Source organism: Vulpes lagopus, chromosome 1, assembly GCF_018345385.1.
Source record: "Vulpes lagopus strain Blue_001 chromosome 1, ASM1834538v1, whole genome shotgun sequence".
NCBI lineage: Eukaryota > Metazoa > Chordata > Mammalia > Carnivora > Canidae > Vulpes > Vulpes lagopus.
This window is the reverse complement of record NC_054824.1, coordinates 160,780,860-160,807,989: the sequence shown is the minus strand read 5'-3', so window position 1 is coordinate 160,807,989 and position 27,130 is coordinate 160,780,860. Positions and strand designations below refer to the sequence as shown.

At 40.4% G+C, this 27,130-nt stretch overlaps 1 protein-coding gene across 2 annotated transcripts; it reads right to left on the bottom strand.

The window, feature by feature from the left end:
• Positions 1-23: 23 nt before the first annotated feature.
• On the bottom strand, positions 24-26,156 carry ZBTB37 (zinc finger and BTB domain containing 37). Of its 2 annotated transcripts, none has more exons than XM_041753960.1 (4): positions 26,018-26,156; positions 23,942-24,901; positions 22,390-22,489; positions 24-16,683 (listed from the first exon to the last, which is right to left on the bottom strand). In XM_041753960.1, the coding sequence occupies exons 2-4, from the start codon at positions 24,862-24,864 to the stop codon at positions 16,195-16,197; spliced, it is 1,512 nt and encodes a 503-aa protein (XP_041609894.1). In that variant the 5' UTR covers positions 24,865-24,901; positions 26,018-26,156; the 3' UTR covers positions 24-16,194. The 2 variants fall into 2 exon arrangements, with proteins under 2 accessions (XP_041609894.1, XP_041609895.1); XM_041753961.1 differs by having other exon boundaries at positions 23,942-24,898; positions 26,018-26,138.
• Between the last annotated feature and the right edge of the window lie 974 nt (positions 26,157-27,130).

The window sequence follows — 27,130 nt, the reverse complement described above, 5'->3', positions numbered from 1 at the left end:
CAGAAAAACCAGATAGTCAAATCTGAGTATTAAACCATTTAATTCTCAAACCACTCACATGCATAATGTTCTTTTACACAGTGTTAAAATAAAGAGGAAAATGTATTTTTATACAAACAGAATTTCAAGTATACATTAATAGACTTTTCAAATTACTAACCAAGTTGCTAAGATTTCATTCACATTGTTCTTAAAGCTGTTCAACGAGAAAGCTTTTGCTAAACTGCTTTAAATATGTTTATATAAACCCATATCTTCACTCTTTTTCTGAATCTCCCTCCCCCAACCCCAGTCTCTGCCCGCCCTCTGGCCCTCCCCCCTCCCCCGACACGACAGGGCTTCTGGGGCTCTAGGAGACATGCAACCCCACCAAGGACTATTGGCTTGTCATCAGGGGAAGGACAGACTCTACAGGAGGAGAGACTGAGGACACCCGTCAGATTAAGGGAGAGAACAAATCTAATATTTAGAAGTGACACAAATCAGAATCATATGTTTAGAGCCTTTATATTTTCACTTGAGTTTTTAATTTGAAAAATCTCAGCCTCCCACAAAGTAACCTAGAAGTTTCTGACAATTTGGTAGCTGAGAAAATAACTTAATCTTGGGTATCTTCCCCAGAGAAACTTCCGCAATCAGGGTAGGCATTTTCAACTTCTTCATTTTGGTTGTTTCTTTTTTCCCTTTGGCAGGGGGTGGGGATAGCTTAAAAATGGGTAGGATTTGTGTGTCTACATAGGAATTTGGTTAATTTCACAGGGTCTGGCAGGAGTTCTCCCTCCTCGACTCTCCTCCTGAAGTTATCTGGCTTCAGGGCCGGGAACAGCCACTCTCCTTAGGAATTAAAGTGCATTTGTTCAGTAAAAGGGGGGTGAGGGGAGGTGTGGTTTACACTTAAGTGATAATGATTAAAAGAGGGTGGGGTGAGAGAAAATCCTATTCCTATATATAGGTATTTATAATTAAGGTCATAATAAAAACAGATATTCTCTAAGGAAATAAGATGCACGAACCCAGGCCAGCACCCCCAGAGGTAGAGGAGTGCCAGCCTGGCTCACAGACTCTTCGGAGGCATCTTTATTAATGGTGTAATAGCTTCAGATGAAAGACACAAACCTCAAATGTTTGTTTTTTCAAAGGGAAAAAACAGACCGGTAGGTTCTTATAGTTTAAAACTCTACCTCATTCCCTTTCAGGGATAACAACATTTTAGAAAGTGATTGTCTGTTTTCATAGGAATCTTTGATTAGCAAGTTGTGATAAAATGTTACCTAAGTTTGTCACTGACAAATATCATGGTAGCCTTTAAAAACTCAGGGAGAGGGGGCATGTCGATCCCTGCTACCGGGATCAACTGAGGGGAAGTGAAATTTTCCTATCATCTCTTTGACAGCTACCACCAGAATCTTATTTTCTGACTATGTTCCTTGAAATGATTTACTATATCTTGGGGGACAAACCCAAGAGTTTTCCAAAGAGAAGTAAATGCTACATTATTAGCTGTATGAAGAAGTCAAGATGAGAAGGGGGGGAAGGGGTCCTGGGTTCTGGCCTCAGAGTCCAGTGTGATCTGCTTTTCACAGTGACCAGTGGAAAGGCACAGTGCCAGGGACAGGTAGATGGGGGACAGTGGTCACCCACCATATAAGCACCATAGAGAACAGGTGGACAGATTTCTTTTCAGACCATGTCCATCTGAAGGAAACCAAATTTCAGCTACCTTGACTTTTCCATCTTTGAACACTCAGCCTTCCCTTCTCCCATCAGGGGCGAAGCATGAGTGGGTTCCACCCCAAATGAGGAGGAGACAGGAAATCTAAGTGCTCTTCCAAATATACTTCTCCCTTTACTCACTAATGCTGACGTGCCAAAGATGGAGAGTCCTGGTTTTAAGATTTCTTAAAGGAGAGGCCATTGGTTCCTTTCTGAATTGGCAGATCTCTTTAAGTTCTGCCATCAGATCACAAAATAATGCAATGGGCTACAACTGTGAACACAGACCAGAGTAGATAAAGAGTTAATGGACTGAGACAGAACACATTGCTATAGTTTGGGAATGTTTTTCTTTTGCTGAGTAGGGGGAGGGGCAGGGTGGTAAAACTGTAATCAGACTAGCATGTGCGTAGCTGTTTCAGAAAGGACTTCTTAGAAGTTGAAGAGGAATCAGCAAGCTGATCCAGCAGGGCAGAGAACTTGCCTGAACTTCACAGTCCTGATAGAGAATTCCTGATAGGGAATTTGTTTCACTCCTTGCTTGAGATACAGAACAAGTTTATATATTTTGTACCATTACTTCCCCTCCTCATCCTCCACACCCCCACCAGGAATCATAAAATCCAGTGCAGTGTGATTTGCATAAAGTTCAACAATGTTTCACAGTACTCCACAATCCTCCTCAGGATGAAACCCTAATGCACTCCTCTCTGGATGCATGCAAGTCCCAAAGGCTACCAAAGGCTACCATTTTTCTACTCCACCCCATATCAGGAAGCCTTCATAAATTATCTAAGGCATAGGAGGCATTTTCTCGAAAAGACATTGCAGCATTTACATGCTATGTAAATAGCCAGGCCTCAATGTTATTTTAATGAAATTTCACAGCCTGATGCTAATTCAGTCCTCTGCACTAGCCAATCTTTCCTTCTGACCAATTTTTCTTCCTGAACACACTATTTGAAATTTAAAGTATCGATTATTGTAGGCAATTTATGAATAAAAATTTCTACAGTGCCCAGAATTCTCTCAGAAGAGAGACTCTATATCTGAACTTGCTCTTAAACAAAAATTTCTATCATGAATGAGAAATCAGTTGGTAGCTAGTCAGTTTGAAAGGGGTGGTGGTAGGGGGCGCTACGTATCTCACTTTTAAGGGAATCCAACAGTTCTCCCCTTCCCATTATCATGTGCGAAGTTGCCAAGGGCAGGCATCATTACAACCCAGGGTGGGAAGAAAGAAAGATACGGAACTTCATTTAGGATTACTGGGTTAGGTCTCTGACATCCTAGAATAAAGATGCTAAAATGACTCATTTCACATTTCATGTAAAATTCAGAAATATTTAAGCCTTAGCTAGTGCATTTCATTCACAAACAAAACAAAACAAAACAAAACAAAACAAAAAAACAATAAAATACCCAAGGAAAAGTGAAAGTCACTTTACATTGGAATCCCACTTAGAAGACAGGCTAAGAGACAAATAATCAAATGTATCACCATCACCCCCAGAAAGGATCCTTCTCTTTTTCCACTAACTTTAATAATGCTATCTGTTCAGTTTACAAATAGAAATCATCCTAGGTGGGTTGGGCTTGGCCCTTTTAATAATTTCAAGTGCTCTATTTTAGCTAGAAGAGTTGAGAAATCTCCACTCAAATCACATATGCAAAGAAAAGAGGATTCCAGAGACCAGACTTTGAAAATACGTTTTGCTTACTTATGCACACCTTGTATTTGGTATAGAGATGAAACTGGATGGATGGTAACATCTCTCTCCAGAATTACTTTGAGGACAAATGGATGATCCATCTTACCACCTGAGCCTTGGCCACCCGAGCCTTAACCTCAGAGCCATGCTGGGATATCAATAAAGGTATCTTATGACCAAAAAAGAACCAACTGAGCTTATCCTGCTGAAGACCACTCAAGACTACCTGGCCAGTGATCCTCAACCTTGGCTGCCCACTAGAATCATCTGGTGAGCTTTTAAAGCCCAGGTTGCAGAGCAGACCAATAAAACATGAATATTGTGGGGAGGGGGGGGGCGGAGTTGACAACAGTAATTTTTTTTAAATGCCCCAGGTGATTCTAGTGTCCAGCCGAGTTAGAAAACCACTGGCTTAGGTCAACTGGCTCCATAATAAAAAGCATTAAGGCCAGTGTTCACTTAACCCAGAGGGAAGAAAGGTAAGACTTCATGCTTCCTCTCAGATTCATAGATTTAATATGTGCCCCAAAGAAGTTACCTAGGTGTTTTTTGTTTTGTTTTTAAATAAATCACTTTGGCTGTAACAGATCACACTGTCAACAGTAAATTTCAGTTTTAGGTAAGTCTGCACTTAAGTATGTGTTATCACAAAACAGCTGGGGACAAACCTAGGACAGACTTGGCACAAAAAGATAAGCCAGAGGGAAGAATTTTCCTAAGCAGGAGTTAATTCCTGAGTCTAGGATATTAGCACGGCTTATAGGCTGACAATGATTCTACAGTTAGAATAACAATAGCTGGGCAGCTTTTTCTGCCCAGGGTCCTGTCCCCATGCTTTAATACACACACAAAGAAAGAAAGAAGAAAGAAAAGAAAGAAAAGAAAAGAAAAGAAAAGAAAAGAAAAGAAAAGAAAAGACAAGACAACAGCTGTGGTGAGTAGTCACATGATTTCCCTGCCTCATCTCCCAGGACTCTACTGTATTCAGGCAGAGGTCACTAGATCACAACTGTCACCTAGGAATAATGCTTGTCTCATTATTTGGAACTTCGCACTATATTCATTGCTTGCCCTTCCCAGTCACCAGGAATGCAAACACTTATCAGCTAGTGCCTAAACACAGAGGCCAACTTGTAAAAATTTGAAAATAGATCACTCTCATTCTCACTCCTAACCCGAGAATCCCTGTTTAGATATCACAAGCAGCCAGTGCCTTGAGATGAAAAGGTGGAAAGCACTGCAGTATATCAAAGGGCCAATAATCCTTCCTAAGCTATAACACACGTTCAAAATGTAGGTAACCTGACATGGCTCAATGTACTAGTGCCCCAAATAGTAAGTTGATTTTTACGACCGGATTTAAAGATAAGGTGGTGTGCCTAGTGGCAGTTTACTGCTGAAACTCAATTTCCTGACACACACAACATTCAAGTAAAGCCATCTTGACTATTATAACAGTATAGGCATTAGATCTCGGGAATATCTCTTTGGAGTGACTAAAAGCAAAACAAGTTATCCAAAAATCCAGGTCATGCACACCTGTGTCAAGATATTGGCAGAAGGCTCATCATCGGGAAAATCCGGTTAACCATCTAGGCCCCCAGTCATGCACTGCAAATGGCAATTAACAAAAAAACCCTCAGATTCAAACAAAATTTTCACATCATTAGAAGGAGTTTGGTGTGATTTTAAAAAAACTGAAAGATTCAATGTGCATTGGCTGCTCTTGGCAAACAGAAGCCAGCAGATAAAAGCACTAAACCAAGGCATCCTGACACTGTTTGGTTCGGACACCACAACTAAGTATAACATCTGCACATGACCAGAAGTGTGATACTGCAACCTCTAGATATTGTGTCTGGCTTTCCTTCGCTCACTACAAAAAGCACAGTCTTTCTTCAGCCAAGTGCTCAGAGGTAGAGGAGCTGAAGCAAGTACAAAAGAGGATGAGGTGGGCAGTGGCTGAGGAATTCAGCCTCCTGCCCAAAGAGCTACAGGGCAATATTGGAATCTGCTCAGTCTTTAATGGGAGGTAGACTATTCTACATTGACTCATCTGCCTTCATCAGATGCCCTTTTCTCACATATACACATACAATCACACACACATAGCTGGCAACTCACAATAAAATTGCAACTTGCAGCAATAGCACGCCTACCCCAACAGCTACTTTCACTCTAAATTTGATATTAAGCCCCAGCTCTTCTCAGGTAGATGCAAGCCAAGTTTGTTATTTTGAGGTCCCTCCTTTTGCCAGGCTTTTTCAACATACATTTTACTTCAACACCTACATTTTTTGTCCCTAAACAACAGCTACACTAAGTGGGTGCAATGTGTTATAACATCTTTATAAATAGAAAGTGCAAGAAATAATTTTCTTAGCCAGAATACAAAGCAACAAAAAAGCTCTCATAGCCTACTATGCTAAGAATTTGATATTTTATAATCAACGATACAGCTAACAAATGCTTCTAACGCTACCAAGGTCATAGTGGATGAGTAAATATATTTATAAACATACATTTATGAAAAAAGGTATTACGAAAATAGCCAAACTTCCCACAAAAGTTATTTGCATGAACTATCTTTAGTATACCACTCTGTGTTCAATGCACATGCATATACAATTGAATTATATTAGTGTTATTTTTACTGGGCCAGTTTTCCAAAAAGAAAACAGGCTCATTTTTTAAAACTTCAAGTTACATGATTTAAAATCATTTTTGTAAAAATATTAGAAATACCATATAAATCCTAAATATCTCTGCTATCTCACTGATAGCCATTCTAGACGTAGAATTCAGCCACACTCTCAGTGACCCCGGCTGGAGCGTCTCTGCTTCCAGAGGAAACACATTTTAAGCGTTGTTCCCTATACTGTAATTCTGGTTTTTTTGCAGTGGTTCTTAGACAACCACCACAGTGAGGACTCTATTACTCTGTAGGAAATTCAGTAGATCGTCTTCAAAGATGTCACAAAGTTCTGCTTTAAGACGGAGCTGGGGATCCCTGAGTGGCTCAGCGGTTTAGTGCCTGCCTTCAGCCCAGGGCGTGATCCTGGAGTCCGGGGATCAAGTCCCATGTCAGGCTCCCTGCATGGAACCTGCTTCTCCCTCTGCCTGTGTCTCTGCCTCTCTCTCTCTCTGTCATGAATAAATAAAATCTTAAAAAAAAAAAAAAAAAGACGGAGCTAAGCGAGGAATTGGAACCCAAAGGAACTGTTATTCCCACAGGTTGCTGTGACTGGCCTGAATTGCTGGAAAGACAGACTCAACATGTTGTCAAATCTACAAATCTACTCAATATGTTGTCAAATCTCCTGACTTTGTTCTCTCCTGCCAATCAAGACCACAGTACTTCATTCTCATGCCACCAGCAGAAGATTTTAAACTTAAGTGTCACAGAGAATCCAGAGGAGGGCCCAAAGAGCTATGCCAGACAGAATGAGAGACTTCTCCATTGATCACTGTATGATTTCTCATTCCCTGGGAACATATTTTCAAAGGCTTTTCTGTCACACAAAAAAAGCAGACTTTGAGGTACATCAGAGTGGAAATGTGGATCAAAAAGAAAATGTTAAGGCTCATTTGTTTTTGTTCATTGAAACTGGCCTCAATTCTTGTATGTTAAAATCTGATCTTAATGCCTCAAACATTTCACCCCTGGTTATCTGACTACAAATGCTGAAGTCTTCTTTTTCCCTTCCCAGCATGTTAGAGCCCTAAATTAAGTCTTCAGCCCTGAGTACCCTTTCCTGAATTTGCAATTCCTGAGGCCTGACCTAAGGAACAGAGACTGTTGTCTTTCACTCTGTGATACCTGGGGATGACCAGCAGGAAGCCCTCACAGCTAACTCTCTGGGAATCCACTGCCTATGGAATGGGTAGGTAATCCCAAATCTCTCTCCTCTTACAAATCGTATTGGTTTGGGGGTAATCATTTTTAGAGCAGAATTTATGTTCTGCCCATATTTCTTCTGTCATAGCAATAGTCTAACAAGTATAAGCCAGCAGGAGTTTAAATAAAGCACCCTAAATCTGACAAAGATCCTAAAGTTCAGTCATCTGTTATTTTGGATGACAGGTTGATAGCAACTGCTAATTTTAAAGGATTAATAACATATAAAATTGAGCAATGAATTCTCCCATATGAAAGGTAATACAAATTATTTATCTTCTAGAACAGAACTGTGCCTGAGGTGGTGTGGTGACGGTAAAGATGGAACTAGGACATGGAGGCAAGACTTGCAATGGTCTCAGGAATATGATCCAGGTAGCCACTCAATAGAAACTCCTGTTGAAAGAGATTTAGTAGCCATATGAATTTTCCATACCACAGGGGTTTTTGCCTGTCTGTAAACTTAAATAGAGCTGACATCTCTAACAAATAAACTTCTCTAACAGTAAGCTTTTTACTCCCTCTGGAGTACTTTTGGCTCAGTATGTACAATTACTATAGCTTCACAGAAAACAAAGAGCAAAAAAGCATCAGTAAATGCTCACAACTTGGAACAAAAGAAAAATGAAATGGAAATTTTGCTCTAAATAAATGAAACTTGGGTAGTTAATGAAGCGTGTTCCAGATATTTGTCTCATTCTCTTTCTTTTCTTTTTTTTAAAGATTTTATTTATTTATTCATGAAAGACACACAGAGAGAAGCAGAGACATAGGCAGAGGGAGAAGTGGGCTCCTCGCAGGGAGCCTGATGCGGGACTCGATCCCCAGACCCAAGATCACGCCCTAAGCTTAAGGCAGATGCTCAACCACTGAGCCACCCAGGTGTCCCTGCCTCATTCGCTTTCTAGCTCCTTTCCTGACTCATGGTAGTCATCATAAGTGGTTTCAATGGCTCAAACAACTAACCCAAATGAATGAACACAGAGAAGTCCAGAGCAATCAAAGACCTAATGTTATCTCTGACAGATTAAAGTGGTCCCAAATCCTTGACACACATGCCATCAATGGTAAGGTATTTCCTCTGCCCTTGAATCTGGACTGACCAGTGACTTCTCTGTTCAAGTGTATGGCAGTGACTCTACGACAGCTCTGAGCCTGGCCTTAGGAGGACTGGGACCTTCTGCCCAGGCTCTAAAGAGGCCTGAGCTGCCATTTAATAAGTCTGACTGCCCCAGTGGAGAGACCACACAGTAAGTCCCCGGGACTCCAGAGTGGGAGAGGAGGGCCTGCTGAGCACCATCTTCTATTCCTCCCTCCAGGTGTCAGGCATATGATGAGGTCAGCTTGGCCACTCCAGACCACTGCAACCACCTGTGAATACTACCAGGTGACCTCAGTCATCATCACAGGGAACAAGAGAACTGCCTAGATGAGCTTTTACTGGATTTATGATTCACACCATCACAAGATATATAAAATTGTTGTTTTAGGTCACTATAGTTTAGGGTAGTTTGTTACAAAGCTAGTAACTACAGGAATGCTATCTTTCAATTGTTGCCTTGGTGGTAACTTAAACTGATTCACAATTAGATTTATTAAAATAGGCAACTCGAGTAAATGGGCAACAAGTACCTCCAAAAAATATTCACCATTCAACATCTGCCCAGAGACATTATCTTTTGAAGAAATCTCCCAAACATGCTTTCTTGAGTTAAAAATTCATTCAAAGCAGTACTGTTACTGGCTATTGTTTATTTCAGTTCACCTCAACTCTTTACAACTAAACAGAGTCAACATAATGTAGTGGAGAGAGTCTGAGCTTTGGAATCAGATGGGTAAATATTAGGTCTGAAATTTATTCATTATGTAACCCTGGGCTCCTCAGTTTCTTCATCTACAAAATGTGATATAATTACACCTCTCAAGGGCAACATAGTCTATTACAGTGTCAACTCTAGTGTCAGATAGCCTTGGTTATCCTCTCTGTGCCTCCGTTTCTCCTTCTCTAAAGTGAGGATAATGATGGTGTCTACCCTAATGGGACTATTAGAAGGATTTGGGGACTTAAGCAATATGAAACATGTAGATTTGTGCCTGGCACATAGCAAGCACTCCAAAAAACTGAACTATTTTTAGTTCTGTCATTACCTCACAGGATTATTCTGAGGATTAACTTCGAGTATGCCACTCAAGCACTTAGTAAAGTTAAATTCTGTCCCCTTCTCTTTGATATCTGTGGTGAAAAGTGCAGGCTTTTAAAAAGCATATATCCAGACTCCAACCAAGTGGATTCAGGATTCTCAAGTATAGGAAGCCACATCTAAACTATGTCTAAAATCAATTTTGTTATATAAATTTCAAGCACATAGTCTGGTACCAAAAAAGTACTTAATCTTACTTTATGGAATTCTCCTATATGCTACTTATCACTTAAGTGATTTCACAGAATAGGAAACATTTCCCCATAAGATACTCTGACTTTTGGCATTATGGATTCATTCAGATTCTAAGATTCACAGTATATTAAATTGTGCTGTTGTCCATATGAGATGCTATACATGTATCTCTCTTAACTGGATAATCAGTTCTGGCCTCCTGAACAGGACTTACTGAGTAGACAAGAAAGAAGCAGGTTTAGAAGTTTCATTTTTCACGAACTGCTTTGCCTTCATAACTTAGTTTTGTTGTTTAAAGCTTCCACTATTTGAGTTAGCAGGGCCTTCTTAACTGTGTTAAGATGGGAAGTATTTGTTCTATAGATAAGGGGGAAAATGTGGGAGTTAAAATTTATTCATGTATGTACTCTGTGAAGATAATATACATTTCAAGTAATAATTGCCTTTAAAGTCATTGCTGTTTCTCACAGTGGAGGGAAAAGGTAGGCTGCCTATACAACAAAACTGGATAGTCTGTACAGATTATTCTCCAGGTTTATGCATCACTGTTGCTGTCAGTTAACTACATCCTTCGAAATGTAACTAAGTCAGGTGTTTTAAAGTACGCACAATATCCAATTTTGGCTTGTCCTGAACAAGAAAACCTACTGACTATGTAGTACAAAGACTGGCCCTGGGGAATGCACTACCTAAAAATGAGAAAATTGAAAACCGAAAAACAGCTTCTAGAAAGCAAAGAAGGCAAAACGTAAGACTGATAATTATCAAAGAAATCATAATGCTAGGCAAACAACATTGTTTTCAACATATTTATATAGAAATGACAACTGTCCCTTAGACCTCACACAGAGCTGGAGGCAGATGATTCATTGGGCTATCTAAATTCAATTTATTTCACAAATTCTACATTCCAGATTAATCAGAATCCCAAATGAATCAGAAAAGCAACACTCTAAAAATCTCAAGAACCCTGTATTACTATAAGTGCTCTAAAACAAGGCAGTTCTAACCTAGACAGATATTCTGGAACTTTATAGGTAAGGATTATCTATTACTCATAGGGCATATAATATAAAACTAACTAGTACTCAACTTAGAAAAAAGCAACTGTGAGAATAAAATGCCTAGTAGAGAGGTGCCATACTGGAGGCTAAGTCACTCATCCGAACTTGGTATGTGTTGGCTGAGCTGACAACAAAGTACCAATCAAACTCACTGCATCGTGTCAGCATGGCCTAGTTCATTTGTCCTGATAAATAAATATAACTCAGAAGTCTATGCATGGTTTCCATATGGAGAACAATTATACTTTCCTCTTGCAAGGAATTCTGTTTACAATCATCCTAACAGTTTCCAATTTTTGCATATCTGGCATAAATAAGCTATTTGAACAGTAAGAATGAACAGTCAGAGAGCAAATAAGTAATGGCCCAGTATATATTTAGAAAAATGATAGTAACAGAAATCAGGAGATAGGTTTACGAGGAATTTGAAATCCTCATAGATTTCATTATGCTTTAAAACATTCATTGGGAAAAAGAAAGGAATAGAGTAAGATTTGGCTTTTTACTACTCCACATGGAACAGAGTGAGTTTGAATAAATGAAAAGGAAGATTTGTAATACAGGGAAAGGATAGAGGTTTCTAATCTAGAAAGACAGTATTCTGGGTAAGAGTCAAACCACTTATTCATAACAGAAGTTAAATTTTTAATAATAGTGGGAATAAATTCATTCTTGCCATCATTATGTAAATCAGTTCAAGTGATCTCAGAGGAATGGCAAAACTTACTTAAAAAAACATTAATTTTTTTACAGTATTTTATGTAAACATGGTACTCATTTAATCCTACATTATTACGCATGGGAATTATTTTCTAAATTCCTTTGTTACATCTGTAACTACCATCCTAAACTTTAATCTACCTGCACCTTTAAGGCAAGGACAGATCATAAGGCTATTCTAAATGCTTTTAAAGCAATGGGAATCATTAAGAAGGAACACAAAGAGAGTTATGAGAAAAAGATCCAGAAAAAGATGATAAGCTCTTTCAAGAAACTGATGCATACATGGCAACATGAATTTAAAACCTCAATGGAACTATTAAAAAGACAAAATGGCAGGAGTGACAAATTTGGGGGTCTTTCAAATCTAAATCTTTCAAATCGAATTCTGGAGTTAGCAAACTTTTCTGTCAAGTGACAAACAGTACATTTTCAGGCATTGCTGGCCATGTGGTCTGTGTCACAAAGCACTCAACCTTGCCACCACAATAGGAACAATACCTGAAGAACAGGTGCCACCACCACTCTCTTTAGACAAACAGATGACCTCAGGATTGGGTACTTGTGGCTGCAGTCTGTGGAAGCCTGATCTAATTCATAAACTCTAGGGACATAATTCTGCTAAGGGGCATCCTCTCCAGCCCAGGATATATCATCACAGAGCTTGGTGTCCTTTTTCTAAATCTCAGCAACTAAAATACTCCAATATTGTGCGCTCTTTCCCAAATGGCAAAGCTAAAGAGCCCCATTTTCAAAGATGAGTTCAATAAAGACTTCTCTGTTATGCCTTAAACCAGGAAGCAGATGAGAAGAGAATCTGAGGAAGAGAAAAAAAAAAAAAACACCTGTCATAGCTGAAGAAAGAGAGACTTCCAGGATTCCGACCCCCTTCCTAATTAAGCACCTTCCACTAGGATTAAGAAGACTGCCTCCTTTGTTCCACTTAATTTCCTTTCCATTACCCACTGTTTTTATTTTTTTAAATTAGATCTTCTGAAAAAAAATAAATTAGATCTTCTGGTCAAACAAAATATAATTTTTACCAGTTAAAGAAAGAGATTGGTGTCAAGTAACAGCTAATTTTTTTTTCAGCTAAAATATTTTTAAAGTTATTTCTTGACCAGAGGCCATTCAGCTATTAAGGATGAAGTTCACTATTTCACTTTTCCTCCAGACCACTTCCAACCAAGGCCAGATCTCAACTCCAAAGCTGGGAGGAGAATGCTTTATTTCTATTGTCACATCTTTGGAAACTCTGTTTTCACTGATGTAGAGGGAACTGGAAACATTTTAAAATACCAATAAAACAAAATGACAAGAAAACTTTCCTTAATGGCTATCTCCAATCTTTATCCTTTAGGAACACATTTATTTTTACTTATTCAAGATTAGATTTAATTGTCTGGTACAATGATGGCTTGGGAGTAGTTGGCAAAGTACATAAAACTCAACTCGGTTCAGAGGTAAGTATGGTTCTGAGTAAAGAGAGAACAAATCATTAGAAAGAGCCTTTCTGCCTAAGTACAGTGTCCCTGTTCATGCCAATGCTCTATTTATACTGGTATCAGAGTTCAGAGAGAATAAAAAGTACCGCTTGGAATGAAAACAGATTAATATATTGCCATCTCTCTTCTTTTGCTGAGAATATTGGGTAGCTCCTTTGCTATTAAGTGCCACTCAATGAATGAAAACGGTCCCAGTGTTTGCTATTTCATGGCATTAAAGTACTTAATGATGATTTAGCTCTCATTGCTAATGCAGTTCCCTTCACAAGGTGACATGTGCAAGTTAAGATTTGGTAATGAGTTTTCAGCATTAGCTAAAGTCCATTTAGTACATCTGTATGAGAGGTATCCTCTGTGCACACATCAACACAGCTATTCATTAATGTAGATAGAACACTACTAACTCCTATGACCCTACAATGATGTTAGCTAAGAACTAGGACAATGTCACAGTGAACCTGGATAAGAATCTTGGATAGTTATTTAGAATAATAATATCTTTTCTGGCTAAAATGGAAATTGCTTTCAGAAACTTTAATTTGTTTAAAAGCTAGCCTGGCTTGAATGTTCATGAATTTCATGGCTCTGGGCTTGGCCAATTAAGAGGCAAGAACCAGCAAACATGATTGTGCTGATGTGGTCCTAGAAGACCGGGTAGCACTCTATTCACAGTATCAATACAGCAAAAACCTATTACAAGTGAATGAAAAGGGAGGGGAACCCACCAAACACTCATAGCATTTCCACATCTACTAAAGAGTCCCTATGTTGTTTAAAATGTTTGTTGCTAATCTTGGATGGAGTACTGACAAATGCTGCAGTTTCTCTTTACAAAAATTACTGCACTTTACAATTTGGAAGAGTTTAAAAAGCTCTATTTTCTCACAGAAAACCTAAGAAACTAACGAAGCATAAAGAATTTTCCAGCATACTACTTCTCAAAAGTAGGATGGACTTAAAAAAATTTTTGGTAGGCTCCATCAACAGCAGCATATTCTGTACTTCTCACCTTCCTATTTAGTAATGGCAAATCTGTCCACGGATAGCCTTGATTACCAGCTAAAATGTTTCCCTAAAGATTTTAGTCTAATTTCAAATCCACGTCTATGCCACAGAGCATAGCTGGTCCCTACAATGGCCCTATCATGCTGTTGCCCAGCTAAAGAAGAGAATGCCCCAGTCTATGTCTCTAAAAGACAACTTCGACAGCTGTAAAGGTAGGCTCTTATCAAATGGTGACACCATTATATTCTTATTTAAGATGCATTTCTACGTTTTTCCAGAAGAGAAAATAAACACTCTGTAGTGACATGGTGCAGCTTTATGCGTATGTACAATTCTCATTTTGCTTATGAGCTACTCTTTGCACTCTAACTTCCTATCATCAAAGAAATGCCATTGTTTCTACCCACCTTTCCACATACCACAAAGCATTCTCAAGAAGGGAACACGCTATTAGCATTCTCACAAATGGCTCACCAGTGCAGGCATGACCAGCCCCGCCCCAAATATCTTGTATTATCTACAAGATATATCTTGTATTATCTTGCATCAAAACAACTGCTTAAACCACTGCATATTTAAATACTCTTAAAATATTAATGATCAATTAGGAGAAGCTATAGATTTTTCCTTTTCTATTTGCACTGTAAGCATATCCTTGCCCGCATCTCTTACTAATCCTCCTTCATTCTCTGAATGCGAGACAGGACATCTAAAACTCTACATGTTTGGTAAATTTTTTCTGACTCTCAGTGCTGGATTAAGAATCTCAGAAATCCCCAGAATTATCAAAAAGGTCCCTTGAAGTTTTAAAAATCTTAGGAATGATTAAGTAACCAAACCTGATCAAAACTGATCCCTTGATCAATTTATTGCAACATGATTGTGCATGATGTTTTCTGGTGAATGCCCTGTAGTGTATTATTAAAAAGCAAAGCTCTTGGAGTCACCAGCAATTTGCTGATGGTGGGTTTATGAATTACTAGGTTTGCAGACGTGAGACATGGATTTAGTGAGGTTCTTCTATTGGCTTGAAAATATAAACTATTACATATGTAGAAGGAAATGCTATTGTGGTTGCAATAAGAACCATAGTGTTGAATTTCTTCAACCACAATATTGCAGAAAAAATGTGTTTAAAACTTCATATAAAAGTTATCAAATATGGAGACCTGTAGATTTAAAAATACAGTCCAGGCTCATTTCACTGGAAAGTGACATTTTTGATGTACAATATTGCTGTTATGTGAAAGGAGGAGCCAGAGAGACTGGATGAAACTTTGGTACTCAGCCTAACACATCAATTCATCTGGACGAGAGCCATTTCCTAACAATCAAAGATATTTAAGCACTATGGTTTACAAATACTGATCAGGAAGTTGCAGTACTCTGCACCATTTGACATCTGCAGAAACACCCCACTTCCTTCCCTGCTTCCCTCTTCCTCAATATGATACTTGAACCCCCCCCAATGTAGCAGAACCTACTGCAAACACTCTGTTGCTCATTTCCCGTCCAGGTGCCTAAAGTGCTTCAGGTGGTGCTGCTGACTAGAACACCGCTCCAAGATGGCTGCTTACACGAGACAATCAGGCAAAGGATCAGATGCCCAATTAGAGCAAAGATAAGGTCTAACCTTTCGAAACAGTAAGAACCACCAGGATACTTTTTTTTCTTGAAACGTGAAACTGCATGTTCTGGCAAGGAAGGAAGAGGAGATGGGCCTCCTCCCTGTCACCATCATGACTACTTCCCTCTCTCTTGTGGCTGGCTGGTTCAGATGACCAAAGCTCCTGCAGTTTATTTAGATCCGGGCAATGACAGCCACCAGGATGATATGGACCAAAGTACAGTGTTCAAACATGACTGGCAGATAAATGACCACTTATCATTGTTTTGTTAAAAAATTTTTTTCTTATAAAGTTAACAAACCAAGGCTGTTGATCCCTGAATTAGAAAGTTGATTTGCTTGATTATTTTCCAAAGTATGAGGTGGGAAGGAGGAGGGGAAGAGCCTCTCGTGCTTCTGTGTATGTTGCTGATCCTCTAGCTTGGCAACATCTTGGGAGCATCTTCTGATCTAGTGATGTGACATTTTGTGAATCTAAGTACCAGCCCATGGCCCCGATGCTGGCTGCTCACGGCCCAAAGGGGAAGAGGGTCTGCCCCCTCCCCCTCGAAGTTTCAGTCTGGCCCAGTGGTGGACACAGAGCCCTGGGCAGTCTCCCCAGGAGCAACTGTCTCTTCTTGTGACGGTGACTCTTCCTCAGCTTGTCCTCGAGATGTGACAGTTGTTTCAGGGGAGATGCTGTGAGGCCCCTCCAGGGGTATACAGCCAGGGTGGTTTTTGCGAAAGTGCTGATTCAAGATGGCCTGGAAGGGGAAACTTTTGCCACAAACATGACAGTGGAAGGGTTTGTTGCCTGTGTGCTTGCGGATATGATACTCCAGCTGATCTTTCCGGGTATACTTCTTGCCACACATGCGGCAGACGAATGGCGTGATCCCCATGTGCAGGCGCATATGGCGGTCCAGGCTCCCCTTCTGGTTGAAAGATTTGGCGCAGTAGATGCAGGTGAGACGAGGGTTGTACCGGAACCACCGCTCAGATACTTCTTGCTCTCGGAGATACTCCACATAGCCACTTACTCCCATCATTGCTGACTCTTCTACCTGTGCCAGATGAGGATAGCAAGAAAGAACACAGATGCTTAAGTATACATCTTAAAAGAAATCAAATCTCTGTTTACCTCTAATACTAAGCCATGTGCTTATTTTTAGGAGAGATCCAAGCAGGAATTAATTACTACCAAAAAGTAAAGATGTTAACATAATAATTAAAAGAACAATCTGTGGACACTCTATTCCATTACTTTAGAAAGAGCAAGACAGTGCAGTTATTTGGGCTGACAAACGGCAAGCTTATTAAACCCTTGCTGAATACTGTATTCTATGGTGACAGGAGAATCTGAGGCCACTCATACTATCCTCTTGGACTCTAATCAATCAAGAAGGTACTTAAGCAGTGCTGGTCTAATAGAACTTTCTGTGATTATGAGAACGTTCTATAATCTGTACCATCTCACAGAGTAGCTCCTAGCCATATGTGGCTATTAAGCATCTGTAATATGGCTAGTGCAACTGAGGAATTGAATTTTTAATTTTAATTGCTTGCAGTTAATTAAAATTTAAATTTAAATAGCCATATGTGACATGGCCAGTCATAACAATATCTCATAGGAAAGAATATAGTATGTATGGCAAACACATCACAAGTTCTATTTGTGGCATTATCATTAATACCAGAATCTAATCCTGAAGTAACTACCTTTATAAAAGAGATTTACAGTTTATCAGTAACAGTATTGCTTTACTTAAAATTATTTTGGTGCCAAAAAAAAGTATTTTGGTGCCATACCAATATATATTATCTTCATTCTAAAGACTACTCAAATTGTAACTGACCTCAGAGCAAATTTGCAGAAGAGGTGGGATAGGAAACCAGATTGAGACACAGATTTACTAAATTTGGTCATTCCTTTCTGTGCCCTTTTCACAAATTGATAATAAATATTTACTATTGTCCACCAAATACAATGACAGGTAACCACAGAGAAAAAAGAGTAAGACTTGGTTTCTGATTTTGCCCTCTGAACAAAATAAAACTTCTGAACAAAAGCCAGACTAAGAGAAACAGGGTCAGTACATATTCCTAATGATGTTGTTATTCACTTTTCAAACTGCTTATACTAAAGGTTGCCTTTGAAATACAGCACAGACATGTTACCATCTCATTTTACATACCTGTTCTTTATACTGGTTTTGAATTCATTTAAGCAGATTATTAAAATAGAACAATCTGTGATGTATATATTACCTCCCCAATCTTTCCTGTAAAAGTATCTCCCCATCAAAGTTAAATTTCTTATGCTGTGGTAATAAATATACCTAAGACATTAAAAAAAAGCAATTATTATAAAAGTAGCATCAGAATGCCACTGTTAATTACATCAATAACCCTTTAGATTACTGAAAAAAAGGCTTTCCTTTTCTGATTTATTTTTCTTTATGAAGGTCAAATGATACATAATTTTTTAACTTTTCATGAACAATTTTAGAATGGTATGTTGAGTCCCCATCATCCAAAAATTATCAACCACTGGAAAATTTTGTTTCTTCTTTAACCTTACTTTTTTCTCTCCTATTATTATTTTTTATTTTTTAAAAGATTTTACTTATTTATTCATGAGACACAGAGAGAGAGGCAGAGACGTAGGCAGAGGGAGAAGCAAGCTCCTCGCAGGGAGCCCAATGCGAGACTGGATCCCTGGACTTGGATCATGCCCCGAGCTGAAGGCAGACATTCAACCGCTGAGCCACCCAGTCATCCTTTATTATTTCTTTTAGAGAGAGAGAAAGAGTGAGCAAGCGGGAGGGCCAGAGGAAGAAGGAGAGGATCTTAGGCAGGATTCTGTGCTGAGGACAGGCTCTGTCTCACAACCCTGAGATCAATACCTGAGCTGAAATCAAGAACTGGATGCTTAACTGACTGAGCCACCTGGGAGTCCCCCTCATACTATTTTTGAAAAAAATCCCAGATATAATTTCATCCATAAATACTCTAGTATGTATCTCTAAAAGACAAATATTATTTTTCTTAATATAATCAAAATACCACTATCACACCTAAAAGCCCCAGTAATTCATCAATACTAATTAAAGACCGGGACACCCAGGTGGCTCAGTGGTTGAGCGTTGGCCTGCATGGAGCCTGCTTCTCCCTCTGCCTATGTCTCTGCTTCTCTCTCTCTCACTGTGTGCCTATCATAAAATAAATAAAATTAAAAAAAAAAAAAAAAAAAAGTTGACTGGACTATGAAGACTTATCTAATTAGTAATTAATTCTGTGCCCTTTTCTTGAATTTCTAAAAATGTCTTGCCTCCTTTCACATATGTAAACTGACAGTGCTCTTTAGCATTTCCAACAGAACAGAAGCAGTTCTCAGCAGGTCTGGGAAGCAATAGGTGAAATCAAGCGTTGAATAGTAAGACTGAGATTTTAGATGATTTCTGATTCTGATTTGTTTTATATAACATTTCTTTCTGCTCCATTTCTCTGGATAATCAAAACTGAGCTCCCATAAAGAATGAAGGATTATCCCACTAAAAGTTCCTGGACAAACCACAGAATAACTTCTTTGAGGCTTAGTTTTCTCATCCACAACATTACAAGGTTTAGTATATGCTCTGCTAGCTCTACTGAATTATCAAAAGAATTCTCAGGAGACTCAAACACAATAAAGGTGCCTTGAAATACTCTGAATGCATGTTACTACCTTGTATAGCAATTAAGAGTACTGAAAAGTGGGTTCAAATCTGCATCCTATTTATTGTGACTACTTTTTGCATCAGTTTCATTTGTAAAATGATTATAATAGCATCTACCTGATTAGTTGCAATGAGCACTGAATGAGTTAATATTCTAAAGTGCTTAATGTAGCTAGGTTAAAGTATTATTAAACATTTCAAACTCACAATATTATTCATAATCTTGAGGGTACTGATTCTCTACAAAAACCCACCTAACTTTAAGGAAAATAATGTCATACCAGTATTGTCCACAAGCAGAAAATAAATCTGTGATATCCTTTTAAATCATCTTTTAAAATATATTTGATTTTTAAGTTTTTTATCTTTTTAAGTGAATTATTCCATATACTGAATAAATTTAATATAAATGAATGATTTCCATATTTTCTAAAATACCAGGCTAGATTCTTGATATAGCCTTCAAATATGTTCACCATTGGGACGCCTGGTTGGTTCAGTCAGTAGATACCTGACTCTCGATCTCAGGGTTGTGGGTTTGAGCCCCATGTTAGGTGTAGAGATTACTTAAAACAGTAAAATCTTAAAATAAAAAAAAAAGAACACAGATATGTTCACCATCCTGATCTTTAATTACTAATCAGACTCAATTGAAGTGACTTTAAAAAGTCATTGATCTGGTTCACTTATTTTATTTGAAGATCTCCACAGTTGGAAACTCACAACCAAATAATCACCTAGTTGGTAGATGCCTCTTTAATGAGTATCTACTAAGTAACCTTAGTTACTGAGAATTAGTGGTAAACAACACTTATTTATTGGGGACCTGAAAAGACTGCCAGATATATGAAGACTAGAAAATGAGGACTCTGTCCTCAAGGAAATTTCAAAGTACAAGGAGACCTAAAATTCATTCAAATAGGAAAAAAATAATTTATATGAGTCAATACAGAGTTAGGAAAAATTCTATTGTGCCATCTGTAAATGCTACGGTGGTGGTGTAAGGAGAGATCAAGAGGACTGAACGAGTCAGGGCACATGAAGCAGGAATTGGGTCTTGGGTGAACCCAGACACCTGGGAAGAACAGGGCATTCCAGACTCAAGGTCTAGAGACAAGAATGAGTTTGATGTTGTTCTGACACACAAAGTAAGCCTGTCCATTTGTGACAATAAATGCTGATGAGTGGTGGGAAAAGCTAGGTTAGAAAGATTTTAATTCCTTGGAAAATGAGGCCAAGTATTTTCACCTCCATGTGGCAGAAAAAAGAAAAGGCCATAGAAAATTTTGGATAAAGAACTGACCAGAGCAGTTTAATCACCCCTGTATTCAGAAAGCTCTTCAAGTCTATCAAAATTTGTTCTTACTGTAATGAAGTCCATGTCTTGTTTTGGTTCTCCGTGGCCGAGAAACTGTGGTGGAGACTCCCCAAAATAAACTCTCACACATATTAAGATATATAATAACTCATCTCTTAGTAACATGTCCAGATAATATTACTTATCTGCTCTTGTTTTATAGCCTGTACCTTCTGCTCTGGTCAGGTACACACCCTTGCAGAATTCCCATTTTTATCCCCATCCCACCTACATATAAGTAAGTTATCTCTTCCTAACTACTACTTTAAAAAGTGCATTTCAAAAAAGAATAATAAAAAAATAAAAATAAAAAGTGCATTTCAGTCTCTCCTGAATAACACTTTATTCTGTGGACAGTGATTCTAATAACGGCCTGTTAGCACACCCACTCCCACAGTGCTGCTTCTAAACTTGCTACAGTCTCAGCTATGCGTCTTTTCTTTTCTTTTCTTTTTTTAAAGACTTTATTTAGTTATTCATGAGAGACAGAGAGAGAGAGAGAAAGAGGCAGAGACACAGGCAGAGGGAGAAGCAGGCTCCATGCAGGGAGACCAACGTGGGACTCAATCCCAGGTCTCTAGGACCACACCCTGGGCCGAAGGTGGCGCTAAACCGCTGAGCCACCCAGGCTGCCCACGTGTTTTCTGTTTGTCTCCTCCACTCAGACAGTTGGAAGGTCTGTCCCACTGCAGGATTTGCCTGACAGGCACTTGCATACTATCTGGCAGGTGAAGAGAAAAAGGGGCCCTATTATACGAATAAAGTTACTTTTCCTCCAAGCTCCTAACATTTTCTCTAACACCTTATTAAAACCAAAAAACTATTTTCTAATAGTTACCTTCCTTTTCGGGTACCTTGGTATAATAATGTGCAAATAAGGACAGTTTCTAACAAAGTCTTACCACAGTTACTATACTAAGGACACAATAAATATCCAATGGTTTACATAAAAATTAAACAAGACACTATCATACAATGCAGAAGCCAAAAACATTAGCTATCCAATTTTAATCCACCAGTATCTCCTTTGAAAGGGCAAAAGTGTTTACAATTTATTGTGTTCTACTAGGTAAGTGCACAATCTTTTTAAAAATCAATATTCAATGGTACGGACTTATGAGAACAAACAAAAATATCAACTAGCTACTTATACTACTTGCTAAGGAGAGCTGCAAAGAAGATGGAAAAACATCATTCCTAGCCTTTCTAGAACATTTCGGTCTAATAAAAGATTCAGGAAGAAAAAAATGAAAAGATACAAGCATACAAAAAAAAGCAGTCACACAAAAAAGTGCATAAACAATTTATTTACATATATATGATACTATATAAACCAGTAATTATGTAGCATTACACCCACGCAAATACAAAATCAGACTCTCTCCATCCCAGGTCCTAAGTTACCTGCACGTAGTTTTCAGGCGTTATTTCTATTATTCTCAGGAATATAGATTGGCTCCTATAATCGGCAGAGTTCCACAGTCTTATCTTTTCCTATTTCCCAAACTCTACGGACAACAAAAGTGTATCTCCTACATGCTCACAAGCAAGAATAAAGAAAAAAGGAATCAAATATAGTATTTATTTAACAGAGCCGCTGTCACCTTTCCTACGTCTTTCTTATTCATGAGATTCTGTTCACACACAGTGGCACTTTCTTCAACCAGTGCAGCAATCCTAAACCCACTACATACCTGGGAGCTGGGCTGCTTAGGCTCATCCATTCTCCCAGGAGACTCACTTCTGGCTCTGTGTCTCTCCGCCAAGGGAACCACACTGCCGGAGGGGCTAAATCTGTTGGAAGAAGAGCAAAAAAGAAACTAACAGAAAAGTAGTGTCAAGGAACTTAGAATATGGTGATATCTACCCTTTCTATCCCGTGGCTGTGCAACAACAGATGACTAAGAAATACTTTCGTGGGGGCCAAAACAGGATCTGATGGGAAATGAGAGGTCTCCCCTGGTAGTGAACAAATGTAAGATGACACAGACCACAGGGCCTGGTGAAACTAAGAGTAAATAGAAGCTTCTACCCTAAGAACTGAGGAGACCATTAAAGCATTCATTAAAACTGAGTCTATGATTTTGTTTCTTCTATGTAACTATTAGATTTTTGATTGTTCCTTCCCCCAAGCCCCATGGTAATTTGTTATATATATTTGGGACTGCTGATACAGATCATGGAGATTTAAAGATCTTTGCATCCAGAGCCATTACTTCTGATACAGTTCTAACACTGGACCACAGTGCCAACATTGGGGGTGGATGGGACAGTAAGCGTTGTGCACATGGGGATTTTTTAACTGTTAAGGACACAAGAAGAGACCACCTATAGAGGCTAAAGGATATATTCTCTGAATTTCTGTGACCCATATATGGCTTTCAAGACCAGGTGTGAATCAAAGTAATAGCTTCTTTAGCTTCATTGCTCATGCAGTCCATCTTAATTAATTTTTAAGAATGGAAAAAAAAAACCCCAAATCTTACCAATCTAAGTTGGTAATATTTCTTTCAACTTTCAACTAATTTAGATTAAAATTATTGCTACTTCCACCAAAAAAGAAATGTTCCAACAATTGCAACACATTAGACAAAGAAAAGTGAGGCATGGGGCATTAACAGCAATGGTGAAAAAAAAAAAAAAAGACTGTCAGGCTTGTGGTGCCAGCAGTCGTTCATGAAAGAAAACAGGAAAGATATTATCAGATGACAAACGGGGGTGGGGGTGCGGGGACATCAAAAAAGCTTTTCTTTGGAATTAGTGTGATTACATTAAAAAGAACAATCACCACGGGTACAATACTACTTCTAATTTGGCAGGTGGGGGCAAAGGAAAGTAAACAGTGTTACAAAGGAAAGTAAAAGTCCCCAAGGCCACCTACCTGAGTGATAACATACCAAGGAAGGGCAAAGATGCCAGGCTCCCAGCTGCTGATCAGCTCCCTGCCTGGAAATCCGAGGAGGCCCTGGCAATTACTGATGCTAGTATGGCTGCAGCTGCTATTCTGATTCACAGAAGTGTCTAACTTTACCATAGTTCTCACAACACTGTGAATACTTCAGGACTAGGAACTTCCTGCTTTAAAAAAATAAGAATGCAAGTCTTTTGGCACACTGCCAGTTTCCCCAACATCAACTTACTTTGGCTAAAAGCATCAAGTAAGAAGATGCGCTCTGTATCACAGAGCGTCTGCTTCAGTGATGTCTGCACAACAGCCATCAGATGAGCAGAGAAAATAAAACTTACCTGTCAATTTCACTGCTTGTTGGCCGAGCCACCTTGGCTCCTGAAGATCCTAAAGTATAAGTTTCCTGTCCCACAGAACTGTGGCCGGTGGTGTCAATCACCATGGCTGTGACTTCCTCCGCACTACTCCCATCTTCTCCGGAAGGCTGATTCTCAGGCCCGAGCCACTCCTCCAGGTTCTCAGTTTTGATGTGTACTGCTCCAAGAACCCTGACTTCATCATCACTCCGGGCCCCGCGGTCTGCTACTCCCGTCTCCACGTACCACTGTCCTGCTCGGTTGATTCGGAGGATGGGCTCCCGGCTCTCTACGTCCGAGCTCTGTTCAATTATCTGAGGGCTGGTGGACTCCTCAGGGGGACTGAGCTCCCGGATGTCCAACACAGCACTGACCTGACCTCGCCGGTTTCCCTTGGTGGTATTATGTCGTGGGCTCAGGGAACGGCTCAGATTCGGGGTAACCCTGTGCGATTCTGGAGGTCTTTCTGGATGCTTTGTCCTCGTTTGACTTAATTCTGCTTCCACCTCTGCCACATTGATTTTGAAATGAATACCCTCCAGGATCTGTGTACATTTGTCTATAATATGCTGCATCTGCAGAAAACTGGCAGCTGTCAGGTAGCTGATGATATCTGCCAGCTGCAGGCAAATCCGCCCTGTATAGCAGAAAGAAAGGAGCTGTTCAAAAACAGTAGGGTTCTTGATGACTGAAATGGAGACAGTACTCATCTCATTCAAGGACATGTGATCCCGGAAATAGGGTGAGCTGGCAGCCAGTACCACTTTGTGGGCCCGAAAAGCTTGTCCTTGCACATTAACCACAATATCACAGAGGCGGCCCTGCATGCGCAGCTGGTTTAGATGGCTCAGAACAGAGTTGCTGAAGTCGGGGATCTCCAGTTGTATGTTCCCACCTTTCTCCATGGTCGTGCCTGAGGGTGTAGGCAGACATTCAACCCTGCTGAAAGAGGAAACCATATTCATCGATAGTTAGAATTTCATTCCTCTGATGCTTTCCAATTCAAAGGTATATACAAATATTTTGGGGTAAAATTTCAAATCTCCAAGATAAAAAAGATAACTTTCCTTACATTTAATATAGAAAAGAAGTACCAACAGGTTTTCTAGTTCTGGTTTCAAAGCAAGATACCCTTAAAACCAAAATGTGATTGCTAGACTTGTGTCAACTCGAGTTATGTCCATACTTCCCTTACTAAGAAGCTATGCAACATCAAAACAGAAGTTCAACAAAACAGAAGGGGCAAAAGCAGTTGTGACAGTTTTTTCCCCCTTTTTCTTTGATCATAAAGTATTTGCACACTGCACATAAAATCCTGCGACAACTTTTCATTGGAGGAGAAAGTAGTAAGCTCTTCTAATAAATGCAATTACCCACAAATGGGATGATTAGGTATCCCTCTTGTTAATACTTTACTACACACTGCGTACGTTATGTTTATTATTTAAATGGTGACTAATAGCCCACATAAATATAAGCCATTATTTCTAAGCTTAAGAGTCAGAGCCCCCACCAAAAACAAAGGCTTTGGGTTTAGGGCTCCTAAGCAAACTCTAGATTAGGAAACTTGCCACAGCTGTGTCAGAACTCAGTGACGCTGCAGAGAACTTGAAAAAATTGACTCTCAGAATTAGGAAAGAGTAGGTAAACCTACTTCTACCTAAACTCAAAGTTGGGAATTTCAGGGTGGTGTTGATACTGATTCTGATATTTAATTCCCCAAAACTGGTTTTAAAAAAAAGTATTTACTAAGTATTGCCAATATGTTTACATTAAAAGATTTTTAAGAAATAGCTAAAACACTATGCGGGTAACTGCATCCAATACCCTTCAATGGTTGAGAGTAGTTTGTATAAATCTCAACAGGAAGACACTGCCTTGAGCCCAATGTTTCCATTTCTCTGTAACTTTATAAGACATTACGTAGTTATCTAAGATCTAAAATCCCAGGAACTTATCCTGACAAGCTCACAGTATTGCCCCACATTTACAACACACTTATCAGTAAACAGGGAAGTGTATACACTGCTTTTAAGAACCAACTTTAGCCAATCTGACCTTTTTCCAAAGCGTTTTTGTTTGTTTTGAAACTTTTAATCCAATAAGAGCCTCTGTCGATGCCATCATGAATTCAGATGTGTTTATTTTGGAGCCTACACCAGCGCCTTTTTTGTTTGCTCTTCCCGGCAATTCCCCAGTGAGGAGGAAGCCGCTGGAGTAAGGTCTTTACCGTCGGCACTGGAAGGGTGAGAGCTGCAAGAGGGAGAACCGGGAACGCCATGGGGTTGGCCACTCCGGTATTTGAGTGGCTTCAGTCAGCGTTAGGAAGCGTGGGTAGCGGGGAACTGGCGGAAGGGCGATATGTCACCGAGGAGCGGGGGGGGAGAGGGGTGCAAGGCGTGAGGCTGGGGAGCTAGCCTTCAGGTGAGGGCAGGGCACCGGGAAGGGGGCGGCGCCCCGGGACCCCGTCCAGGCGGCGAGCGGAGGCGGGCGCGGAGCTGCCCAGAGGTGGGTGTGTGTGTCTGGGTGTGTCCGCGCTGCGGTGGGGGTGGGGGAGGGGGCCGCCCATCCCGGGGTCCTGAGGGAGGGGCCCGGCGAGGGGGCGGGTCCGGCAGCTCAGCCCGGCCCGGGGCCAAGGGGGTGGAAGGTCTCCGGTGCCTGGAGGGTGGGGTGAAGGGGAGTGGCTGAACGCCCCAGGAGCGGGCTGCGGCGGAGCCCGGACGAGGCGGCCCCGGGGCAGGGCAGCGGGACCGGAGTGCGGGGCCCGAGCCCAGGCAAGGAGCAGCACCTACCTCCGGGGGTGGAAATGGGCCGGAATGGGCCGGAACACCGTCCCGGAAGTGAAACCCCCCACCCCCTCCCCCGGAGCGGGCGACGTGCCGGAAGGAAATCACTCACCCTTACACCGCCCCCCTCCCCCTCCCCCAGCGCTTTCCGTCCCTCGCGCCCCCTCCCCTCTCTTCCTTCTCAGGCGGCCGGAGGGCGGGAGCAGGGAGTCACGCGGGCGGTCGCGTCGCCGCCCACAACGGCGCGGCGGGGCGGGGCCAAAAGGGAGGTGTGGCTGGAGGAGGAGGAAGAGATGAAGGGAGGAGATGGGGAGGAGCTGAAGCCGGCGCTGGCGGAGACGGTGCGTCATGACGTCAGGAGAAGCGTCCTTATATACCGGCGCTT